At 47.7% G+C, this 12,701-nt stretch overlaps 1 protein-coding gene across 1 annotated transcript in view; it reads right to left on the bottom strand.

Moving 5' to 3' along the window:
- LOC142576637 (poly(A) RNA polymerase GLD2-like) overlaps positions 1 to 12,701 on the bottom strand; it is a 96,297-nt gene that overhangs the window by 21,713 nt on the left and 61,883 nt on the right. Inside the window, exon 8 of the mRNA XM_075686850.1 lies at positions 4,802 to 4,848. Coding sequence (XP_075542965.1) covers positions 4,802 to 4,848 — 47 coding nt within the window. The remainder of the gene's footprint in view (positions 1 to 4,801; positions 4,849 to 12,701) is intronic.

Here is a 12,701-nt window from a genome sequence, read left to right as displayed (position 1 = left end):
TGGCTTCTCGGTTCTCGAACCACCAATGCGAAGAAGACATATTGCAGTTTGTCGTCGCTGTTCCAGTTGTTAAACGTAGCGACTCTCTCGTACGTCTCAAGCCAGCTTTCCGGGTTTTCGAAAGTTGAACCGCGGAACGTTGGAGGCTCCCTGGGCTGCTGCAGCACGACGGGGATGCTGGGGCTGCCATTGGGGTGGACTTGGTGGCCATTTTCCTAGTCGTCTCAGGCAAAAGTCCATGCTCCGGAGGCAGTCCTTGCAGCCTGCGACTACCTCGCTGGTTCTTGGCGACGTTGGTGTCTTCCGCATGAGGGCTTGGGTCACGGCTTTGTGGGGGCGTCCGGTACATGAACACAATGCACCTCCCCCAGATGTCACGTGGTCGTGACGTCAAAGAACACAGTAGCGATACTGTGAAAGGCAAAACTAGCTTTTATTGGGCGAACCTGTGCCCACAAAACAGGCTACACTTAAAGCACAACGAGAGCGGCGAACACAGTCGGCGATGGTCGAAAATCTGATCAGCGGGTCAAGCGAGTCGGCTTTTATACAGCAGTCGTCGAATGTTCCAGACTAATCGTTCGGACCCGCGTGCCTTCCACAAAGTTCTACACCATTCGCGTCACGTTATGAAATCAGATAACACAAGGTTCGGTGACAACAGACAGCCGGGTAGAAGCATCGATAACTTTCCAGAAACTTCAGATACATGCAGGCGTGTCCCGCGCTGTGCGATTATATTTGTTATATTTGTGAAACATGGTCGCCCGATAAAGATAAGTACACGCGTCAATAAGAAGAACTCCGCTGCCACCAACAAGACATACCTTTTGGTCGTTCCAGCAGACCTCCGTGCCGAAGTTTTATTCGCCTGTCATGACGAGCCTCCGTCTGGCCATTTGGGTTTTACGCGAACGCTTGATAGAGTGCGCAAATCGTACTACTGGCCGAAACTTGCCGAGTGTGTTAAGTGGTACGTCCAAGCCTGCCGTGAATGCCAGCGCCGAAAGTCGCCTGCTGCTAAGCCTGCAGGATTGCTGAATCCGATTGACCCACCTGGCAAACCTTTCGACCAGGTCGGCATGGATCTTCAGGGCCTGTTTCCACTGTCATCTTCTGGCAACAGGTGGATAATCTTCGCCACAGACTACTTAACGCGGTATGCTGAGACAAAGGTGTTGCCTCAAGGCACAGCTTCCGAGGTTGCCCAGTTTTTCATACAGAGCATTGTCCTACGGCATGGCGCCCCATCGCATGTCATCACAGACCGGGGCAAAGCCTTTACAGCGCAGCTCATTGAAGACGTTTTTAAACTCAGCTGCACAACCCATCGAAGGACAACTGCGTACCGTATTTACTCGCATAATAGGGGCACCCCCAGTTTGGACGCGGAAAATCAGATTTTTTTATTTCCGCGCATACTAGGCGCACCCCGAACTTGGCACTGTGATCAGTACCACATTTACACGATTGCAAGCCGACGCCCTCCTGCCCCTCCATCTCGGGTGAAAAAAAAAACAAAAAACGCACGCACATTCCACAACTCAAGCTTATCAACGCATTTGCTGGACTACTAGTCTCATTAGTGTTGCTGCCGTCGCAGCTGCTGAGGGCCCACAGCCCATACAACATCGCCTTCCCCGAACCGCCCCCCTCCCCGAACCGCTGCGAAGCCAGCGAGCACGACGACTTAACGCGTCCGTAGAAACAAAAAAAGAAAAAGAAATGCATCAATGAGCGAAAAATAGTTCTTCCATCAACTATCGATAACACCCCCCTTCCCTCCAAACCGCCGCGCGGATGTAAGCTTTTCACTACGTTTGCTACCTTCGCTTGGAAAGCTGGGTGACTCTCGGAGGCCGGGTGACTCGACACAAGCGACAGTGCCATTGCCATCAATGCTCTACACAGGCTGACACAGGCAAAGAAAAGGCAAAACGCCACATCTCGCCATTTTGCAAGCGCTGTACAGTTGGTGTGGTCGCGTGTTCCGCAATGGGCAAGTACGGCAGCTACACGGCTGCATTCAAACTGAAAGCTGTGCAGTATGCACTCGAGCATGGAAACCGTGCTGCAAGCAGGCATTTCAGTGTCGGTGAAACAAGCATTCGCTACTGGCGAGGTCAGCAAGAAAAACTTCAGGCCACATAGAAGTCGCGACGGGCCTTCCGCGGTGCAAAGTCGGGAAAGTATCCGCAAGTGGAAGATCAACTAGTTCAACACATACGCGGCCTTCGACAGGACGGCTGTGCAGTGTCTCTCAACATAGTGCAGACTGAGGCGCGCAGAATTGCGCGAGCGCAGGGCATCGAAGCAAAAGACTTCAAAGCAAGCTCCGGATGGACAACGCGCTTCATGCGACACCACGGACTTACCCTGAGGAGGCGCACAACGTTGTGCCAGCGCTTGCCCTCAGCATACGAGGACAAGGTACTCGAGTTCCACCGTTTCGTCATACGGCTCCGGCAGCAAAAAAACTTCATTTTGTCACACATAGGTAATGCAGATCAGACTCCTCTCTGTTTTGACATGCCGAGAAATACAACAGTAGAGGGAAAAGGTGCACGAAGGGTGCTTATTCGAACATCTGGCGCAGAAAAACAAAGGTGTACTGTCATGTTGGCAGTGACTGCTGATGGGTGCAAACTACCGCCTTATGTTATTTTTAAGAGAAAGACGCTCGCAAAGGGAAATTTCCCTCAAGACATCTACGTGAGGGTCCAAGAGAAAGGTTGGATGTCCGCGGAATTGATGGTGGACTGGGTCAAGACCGTCTGGGGCCAGCGGCCGGGCGGCCTGTTGTATCCGGCCATGCTCGTTTTAGACAGTTTACGCGGGCACCTTGTAGAACGTGTACGAGAAAAGTTGTCAGAGCTGCGCACAGATATTGCCGTGATTCCGGGAGGCCTCACTTCCGTGCTGTAACCTTTGGACGTTTCCCTTAATAAGCCTTTTAAGGACAACGTTCGAAGGCTGTACATCAATTGGATGGCTGGAGGACAGCGTCAACTAACGCCCGGTGGCAAAATTAAGAGGCCGCCTATGGAAATGTTGTGAGAATGGATAGTGGAAGCTTGGCGAGAGATCTCCGATGACGTCGTCAGGAAAAGTTTTAAGAAGACTTGGATCTCCAATGCACTGGATGCAAGCGAAGATGACATGCTGTGGAGCTCAGACAAAGACGACGAGTCTCCACCCGGCGGTGATGAGGATGTTCTCTCCGACTCGGACTCTGACTCTGAATAGTCTTAATAAATTTTACGTGTGTGTTCAGTCAACGTCTCTCGCCTGTTCATTAAAAGGTAAGTAGGTAGCTTTTATTTTCCCTTTTATGCTGGATTTATCGGTAAATTATGTGAGAGTAGCCATATTCCTGACATATGTTAAAATTTAAACCGCGAGAATGCGAGTTGAAAAAATTTCGTAAATTTTACCCCGCATAATAGGCGCACCCGGAACTTCGAGCCGGATTTTCTGAAAAGAAAGTGCGCCTATTATGCGAGTAAATACGGTATCATCCGCAGACAAACGGCTTGACCGAACGACTGAACAAAACGATGACTGACATGCTGTCTATGTACGTAGACGTACAGTACAAGATGTGGGACGAGATACTCCCATACGTAACGTTTGCCTATAACACTGCTACGCAAGAAACAACACGCTTCACGCCGTTTTACCTCGTTTATGGCCGTGAAGTGCAGACTATGTTAGAAGCAATGCTGCCGTGCGACAACATCGACCACCTCGATTTCGCCCAAGATGCCGAACTCTTCGTGCAACACGCGGAAGAAGCCCGTCAGCTTGCCTGAGTGCACATAAAGAAACAACAGAGTATCGATGCGAAACGTTACAATCTCCGCCATCGACAAGTCGAGTTCCAACCTGGCGATTAAGTTTTGGTCTGGACTTCCATGCACCGAAAGGGACTATCCGAGAAGCTTTTGAGTCGCTACTTCGGACCTTACAAAGCGTTGCAGCGAATTAGTGACGTGAATTACGAAGTCCATCCTGACGAAAGCCAGCCTCCCCGATGTCAACAACCGCAATCTGAAATTGTGCACGTTGTGCAGTTGAAACTGTACTATATATAGCCCCTAAAATTCGACGTTTTCAGCCGCTTACGTTAGTTTTTGTTGTTGCTCGTCCCTCAGTGCCTTGTGACTATATCGCACACCACAGTGATTGTGACTATAGCCTATGTGTCCCGTCCTAGGCTGTCTCGGCGCTCTCACGTCAAACCTATGTATGTTTTCATCCTTTTATTATTATTATTTTTTTAGAGGGGGTAGTGTCACACGGTGTGGCACAGCAAGGGGACTGAAGAAGAGGAGAACGAGGTTCATTTGGCATCGCTGGTCAACGTTGCGTTTCGTGAAGTACAAACGCCTGGATCCCCATTCAGCGTGTATACTTCAGCAGGGTATAGCAACAATATCACAAATTTCGTTATGCTGAAGTTAGTTATATCGAGGTTTAACTGTATAGGGACATTAGGTAGAATGATGCTTTACATTAACAATTTTGTTAAACATTCTTACATCGAGGTATAACTGTAACACCTGTACAGGAGTGCCAAGTTCATTTTCTTTTTTGTTCCCTTGTACAACAGCTGTTGCGTGCCTTTCCTTTCTGTGCAAGGCCATCTGCTCAAGTGCATTATCAGTGTGACATGGGATTTGCGACAAGTTTTCAAGAAATGAAATGCAAGCAAGACAGATTACGATCGGGGATGCCACTTCTGCATACACATTGAGGTGAGCAGAGTCAAGTAATGTGTGCTTTCTTCTTGTGCACTCACCGGCTGCATCTTTTGAAGGCTTGGCAGAACGGCCGGCTCACAGCCACCTGCATCAGAGTAAAGGCTGACATCAAGCAACTACTCCATCAAAGTAATGTCAAAACTGCAAAAGCTAAACAGATTTTTGCAAGGGTAATTTTCCGAATAACATACAGTACAACCTGGTTTCTACGTTTTACCAAGAGAATGCAAGAAAAACCGAACTAACTGAATAAACGTACTACCAGAAGTCACTAGAAAATTTGGAAGACTCCAAATGTAGATGAGATCTACGTAATCTGAAGTGCTGCGCAAATCGTGTTGGCCCAAGATGGCAACAAGCACCGAGCTGGTGGGGCACGAGTGGCCCGAGGCACGTGCCATCGTTTTTGCAGCTTTGGCAAGCTTGCAGCTGTGCTCTGCACATTCGGCTTGGCTTGGCAGCTTTATCGGGCGGGGCGTTTTGGCAGCAACCTTTGATGTGCTCACTTGACGGCAATTGTTGTAGCATGAGATTCCGACGCACATCAAGCTGTTGGGGCCCAAGCAGTATGAAATGTGTGTTGTCATTTTTTTATCGGCCAGAGTGAAACGCAACGCTCATTTCATACATTTTACACCACCTGCAGCTGGGAAGGGTGGCCCGATCGGGTTATCGCTACAGGTGTGCAAGTACTCGAATATCACCAAACCTTGTACATTGATAAGTCTAGAAATGTGTACGTGCACCAAAATCTAATTTGTGTACAATGCAGCTGTTAAAGCACCTGAACTGGACAAATGTGATACATTAATGAACAGAACAGCAAAAATTAAAATAATTTAATTTGTGAATCGAATATCTACTATTTGACTTTTTAAATGTTCGATAATTCGGGGTAGCGACCCACACAATGCCACATGTTGCATGTGCTGTAGTACCCCTTGTGCTCGATGCCACCCAAGTGAGCGTTTCACTTCGTTTTCAGTGCAAAAGAAGCACTGAGCACACTGCGAATGGGCCACCCCGGCTGATGCAGTGGCAGACTTTGTCACTGTGAGAGCATCAGCTCGATGTGGGGATCACCCACACAGCGGTGCCACATCAGCAGGGTCCACTTATGTCAGCACAAGGTTCATCCAGGTTGACAAGACCAATAAAAAGGATAATGCGATGCCGGAGAGAGACAGGGAATGGCAACAAAAAACTGCGTGTATTTCGAAAAGTGCAATGCATGCGACAGGAATGCAGACCATGTTGGATATGCAGTGACGAACTTCGCACTGCTTCAACAGCCATCAATGTATTTGGAATGTGTGATCTCTGGACCGATTACCGATGAGCCACCCGTGTGAACATATTAGCGGCAGGCGTTCCACGACAGCCAGCAACGGATTTTTGTCACGGCTATACTGCCTAGGCCATTAGGCCTAATCTGCGAGGCTTCGTGGGCGTGGGCTACATAAGTTATGGTTTGGTGCTGAATTGAATTGATGCAAATCTACTTGCAGCAGCCACACGACACTTGGAAAGCTAACAAACAGACAACAAACAAAAAACTAGTGCACGGGATGACAACAAAGTTGTTCACGGACGTCATCTTTGCGACACACTGTACTGTACAGTCGTCTCTCATTTCCCATGCCGTTCATAAAGCACATTGGTCCCTTTTTGTACATGTCACAAGACTACCTTTCGTTTTAAATGGCGGGTGTGACGGCAATACTTTCTATGAAATAAAAGATTGCCACAAAGCATAAGTCTGCCATTAAACTGAGAACCTCATTGGTATTCAGAGCAACAGAACGTCCCCAATCAATTAGTTTCAGAGAAAAGAAGCACTTGATTCTATTCAACAGAAGTTCCATTGATAAAAAAATTATTTTCCAGATTTTCATATAGAAAAACCGAGCTGTAATCAATGCTGACATACTAATTTGGTGTTCCTTTTAATAAGAGTAGACTGCACTATATACAGTAGAAACCCACTGATACGTTCCTGTTACATAAATTTTCCCTGCGCCAACGTTCGCAAATAGGAACACAAAAAATTACCCAATAGGGTTACGCTGTTTTACTGGTTCATACGTTCCAGAAAAACATGATTTTCTGGCACCAACGTTCAGTACATCACCAAACTGCGATCGTATGATACATTTTCCGGCCACTAGATCCCACGTAAACAAGAAAATGCACAAGGTGCTTGCAATCAAGAACAATATTGTGAGGCTCAAGGGCGAACGACTGAAGGCACACGGGCACTGTCTCTTGGTAATTACATGTTTAATAATGACAGTAATGGAAAACACTGTGGCGCAACAGGGCAATGCTCGCACACGCATACAAAACGGTCATTCCACAGGCAACACGCCCACTTCTCGGCAGACACTGCTGGCGTCTCATCAGGCACCCTCTAGTAGGTTGAGGACGAAATGCTAAACGGAGCAGCTGTGGGTGCTGCCATCTGTCCAGAGACACAGGAGATAGGCAGTGTGGGATGGCTGACACCTCACATCTCACCCCCTCCTTGGAGACCAGGTCCCGTGGTCGTAATGTTCAGCAGCCTCATCTGATTTCAACAATGTGTCGTGCTTATCCTATGCTGTCTCAGTATTGTTTTCAGGCACTGCTTTGGGACTTTCACCCACCTTTTTTTTTTGTTCAGTCCTTTCTGGATCGCTCTGCTATGCGGTTAAAGACATCTTCCTCCCTCAGGTGCTTCATTTTTTGTTTCTCCTTAGGCTTGGCTTCAGATTTGCCCTCTAACTGGGCTCTCAACGCAACCTTAGGGCGGGTCGTGGCCTTAGGTTATGCCTCACCATGGGTCTCAGGCGTTGAGCTTTAGGATCTGGCTGGGCTTCAAGCTTGGCTTCAGGCTTGGCATCAGACTCCAACTCAGCTCTGACCTCTGATAGAGCTTTAGAGTCATGAAGGGCTTCAGACCCAGCCTGTTTTTCATACTTGGGCTGAAAATCGGACTTGGGCTGATCATCAAATTCAGGCTGCACTTCAGGCTGAGGATGAGCTTCGGACTTGTGTTGGGTTTCAGGTGAAGCTTCGGCTTCAGAAACAGCTCCAGCTTCAGAGTGAGCTTCACACTGGTCTTCAGACTTAGCTTGGGTTTCCAACTCGGACTGTGGCTCAGACACAGGCTTTGCTTTTACCTTCGTCTTGGGTTCGGCATAATGCTGGCCTTCAGGCTTGGAATCGACTGTGTCCTTTGGCTGAGCTTTGGCCTTTTGATGAGCTTTCGCCTTTGCAACTTGCACTTTGGCCTTTGGCTGGGATTCAGACTTCGGCTGGGTTTCAGACTGATGCTTGACTTCGGCCTTCAATTCTGGCTCTGCTTTGGTCTTAGATTTGTCATCTCATTTCTTGATTTCTCCCTGATGCTTTTCTTTTGCCTGCTCTTTCTTGGGCTTGTAAGGTGGTGGAACAACCTTGGCCTCAGCTGCTTTGATGGCAGCCACGTCATCTTCTAACTTGTCCTTAGACTTGGCCTTCTCCTCAGATGCCTTTTTAGGCTTCACTACTGGCTTTCGTTCAAGTCAGTCAAATGCCTTGAAAAGCATGTCCTTTACCTTTACTATTTTCCGTCTCCGTACACGGCCTTCAGGCTTCTGTGGAGCTTCCTTTTTCACGGGCAAAGTTTTGTCAGGCTTTTTCACTGGGGCCTCTTCCTTTTCCTTCTTCTTTTTTGATGAAACCTTGTCTACAGTGTTCTTGTTTTTCTTTGTGACAGGATCGTTTTTGGGTGTGCTGTCTCCTTCCGAAACAGTACTGGCATCTATGTTGGGGGTGCTCAGTCCTGCCTCCATCTGCTTCTTGTTGTCTGCTGCTGCCGGTGGTATTTGGTCCTCCCCCTTCACCCGAACTGGGCTTTCCGAACCCTCGTCTGTTGTGGAGTTGCCTGAACAGGGGTGGGACTCACCAACACTGTTGTTCAAGTATTGGTTCACGGCATGCCAGGGACAGCCATGGCGGTTGGTTATCTGGAAGGGGTTCGAGCTGTAGGCCTCCAGTGGTAAAGTGCATTGAAGCCAACAAGGGCTGGCTGTGGAGAAATATGGCATTAGACATTCTTGGGAAGACTTTTTCATGACAGAAGAGGACGGTCTTTGTGAATGGGCGGTGACGTTCTGTGGGTTTTGGTGGCTTCCCAACGAGTTCTGCCTGAGCAGCTTTAAACCAGTCTTCTCCGAGGATCAAGGGTAGGGGGGTACTGGAAAGCACTGTCACATCTACAATTGCAGAGATGGGCCCAAGTGAAATGCAAGTCGACATTGTACGTGCAGGCATCACTGTACCTCTCCCCCCCCCCCCGCCCTACAGAGATAGGAGGCTTTGTCCAAGGTGACAAGGCAGATGATGGGACAAGGTCTTCAATCAATATGGTTATCTTAGAGCCACTGTCTGGGAAGGCATCGACAGTTCCAACACCTGTTACATGAGCTTCTTCGAGAGCGCACTGCATGAGTGATCCCTGTAGGCAAGACATGGCCACAGTATGGGGATGGCTGCTGTCTGGGAGTCTGACTTTTAGCTCGGGGTTCAGGGCACCTGGGAGCCAGGTGGCCTAACTGTCAGCAATTGAAACACGTGGCTGTGCTGAGGTCTTGGCCACTATGGTATGCTGGTGCACCACTGAGCGGAGATGGCAGCATACTTGGCTTCCTGCCAGTGCACGGGCACTTCGGCAATGCACTGACGTGGACGTGAAGGCGGTGGACTGGTGGGTTGTTGCCTGGAGTTTTGAGGCGGCTGGTCTGAATTCTTGGGTGTTGATGACCTAGGCGAGTAATCACACTGCGACTTGCGCTGGGGCTCGGCAGGCAATGGGCTCACAGAGCTGACAACCCAATACGGAAAGGCTGGGGTAGCTGAGGCCGAGATGGTGGAAGTACTAGAAGTGCCTGTTGGCTCGTCCTGCGACATGCTGGCGGACAGCTGGCACAATCGGCGACCCGATTGAAGCTTCAGGAGGTTGAGCTGGGAGTCAGAGGACGGAGGACCGAAAAGCACACTCCAACACTTGTGACGCAGCAGTTGTCACTACGTTTATTCCGAGTCGAAGATGTGGCGAACCGATCACGCCCACAGCATGGATCACACTCGAGAGCCAACCCCACAAGTGATGATGAAGAAGAACGCCATATAAACCCCACATGATGATGATCATGTACAGATGACAAAGAATAGCTTATAAATGTCCACTATATATATATACATATATACATATATACATATATATATACATATATACATATATATATACATATATACATATATATATACATATATACATATATATATACATATATATATACATATATACATATATATATACATATATACATATATATATATATATATATATATATATATATATATATATATATATATACATATATATATATACATATATATACAAGGGTTGATCCAGAACTAAGGTTCCCATCAATTTTAGAAATAGATACCATTTTTTATTCTCATAGAAATTTACATCATTGGAAAGATGAAACTTTGCTCTATTTTTCTACATAATCGCCATCTTTTTTATGCATTTTTGTAGATGGTGCTCCAGTTTCTGTATCCCAATGTCGTAGAACTCCGCCGCCAAAGCGTTGAAGCGTTCCACCTCTTCTTTGACTTCATCATCGCTCCCAAAGCTTTGGCCACTCAAATGTTCCTTTAACTTGGGAAACAAGTGATAATCACTAGACACGAGGTCTGGGCTGTATGGTGGGTGGGGCATGATAGTCCACCCAAAGCTTGTCAAAAGTTCCTGGGTTTGACGTGAGACATGAAATCGAGCATTGTCGTGAAGCAGCGTTACACCGGCTGCCAGTCGTCCTTGCCGCCTGTTCTGGATAGCTCGCCTGAGTTTTCTTATTGTTGCACAATAAGTGTCTGAGTTGATTGTTGTCCCATGTTCCATGAAATCGATCAGCAGAAGGGGTTTGTTTGAACTTCTTTGCGACTGGTTACTCCGGGTGACGCCACTGCTTGGATTTTTGTTTCATTTCGGGAGTGCAATGAAATGCCCATGTTTTATCTTCCATAACAATGGAGTCCAACAATCCTTCCTTATCTTCTGGACACATTTGAAGAAACTGGCGAGCAGAGTCAAGGCGTCCTTGACTCTGCTCCTTGTGGTCTGGTGTCAATAGCTGTGGTACCAATCGAGCACAACACTTGTGATACCCAAATTTTTCAGTCAAAGCTCTTTCCACTGTATTCTAAGAACTCCCAGAAATCTGAGCAACAAGTTCACGGATGGTGATCCTGCTGTTTCGAAGCACTTCGTGTTGGAACATCTCGATAACCGCCTCCAAAACTGACGGTCTTCCACTCCGTTCTTCATTGTGGACTTCCTTCCGACCAGCACTAAACTCCCTGCAACACTTCCAGACATGTTGAATGGACATACATTTGTCACCATACACCTCTGTCAACTGATGATGAATGTCCACGAGTGGAGTGCCTTTGGTGTGCAAAAAGCGAATTACAGAACAAATCTTGCACTTGGCGGGATCAGCAATGGGAACATCCATATCGGACGGCTGCTGAGCCAAGAATGAGTGGCACAGCGAAGCGCAGCTTGGGGGAATCGAGAGTGAGGGAACAGCCGCGAGCAGCCGTGTGGCCGGATTTCGCCTCGCAATTTCGCTTGTGGCTGGAGCTCTTTGGGAACCTTATTTCTGGATCAACCCTCATATGTACATATTTTTTTGGCCTCATTGTTGAAAAACACTGCCAATATTAGGTAACCTTTAATAACATTGAAGCACCAAATATCGCTGTGCCAAATGAAAGATGTCGCAACTTTGTGAACTACACCTGTTCTAAAGCGACCATGTACAGCCTCGACAACGAAGCATTTGGCAACTTTTTTGTTATACATCTTGCAATAGAGCAGGCTAAGCATGTTCAGCAAAAAGAAAACAATTGCTTACTGCAAATTGAAGAGATGCTTTGTGGAAGAAATAGCCAATTTCTTTCTACACATATTATTCGACAAAATGTGTGACCTGCAGCTCATCTAGTGTCAACCAATTTTTGAGGACCTGCACAGCCAAAGAGTAGCAAAACCCATCTCACGATGACTGTCGATGGTAATGCATTAGCACTGAATCAATATGGTGACACAACGTATTGCCACCATCAAAACAAGCTATGCATGAGGCATGTACTGAAGCAGGAGGCCTATTTCACACCTCCCAAAGAACGTTCAGCACCACCTCACATCGCCAACACCACCACTGCCACGAGCGTCGCCAATGCCACGCCGGTGCGTGCGAACGAGAAACGCGTCATGCGGCAAATGGGCTCCCCTATTGGTCTTCTTTCTGGACACGCTGTGCCGTCTAGTGGCACTGCCGAGAGGTCCATGCCTGGCCTACGACATGAGAGGTGTGGCGCACCGGTGCTTGTAAACACCGAGAATCGTTCCCTCACTTGTCTCATATTAAGTGGCACGTGTCCATTGACCCAAGTTGTCGAGAGGTTCATTGTAGAGAGGCATATACCCAGTGCATTTGTGGCCCAGCCTGCAAATGTGTCGGGTTGCTGACCTTGAGGAACTCTTGTGAGATGGGTTTGATTATGGTCAGCATCAAATAAATTTAACTGATCTTTTTCATCATAGTACAGGGGCACATACCAAGCGTATTTGTGGCACAGCTCACTAAAGCATTAACGTGAAAGGCATTAATTGAAGAGTGGCACATACCCATACATATCTAAAATCGGGAGACCTTTCATTTGCGCCAACGGAGGGGGGGTCGCTCGAACCTTAAAGCAGTGTTCGAGGAGTCGTTTTGCAGGACATTGCAGTAGCAGACTTTGCTCACTTCAAAAATTTCTCGGAGTAGCTTTGCTCAAAACATGGTCCAGACTGACGGCCCTTCACCACCAGCAGGTGTTGGAGGGTTGTGTTGT

Source organism: Dermacentor variabilis, chromosome 3 (assembly GCF_050947875.1).
Source record: "Dermacentor variabilis isolate Ectoservices chromosome 3, ASM5094787v1, whole genome shotgun sequence".
Taxonomy (NCBI): Eukaryota; Metazoa; Arthropoda; class Arachnida; order Ixodida; family Ixodidae; genus Dermacentor; species Dermacentor variabilis.
The sequence above is the reverse complement of the archived record's forward strand: the minus strand, read 5'-3'. Positions and strand labels throughout refer to the sequence as shown.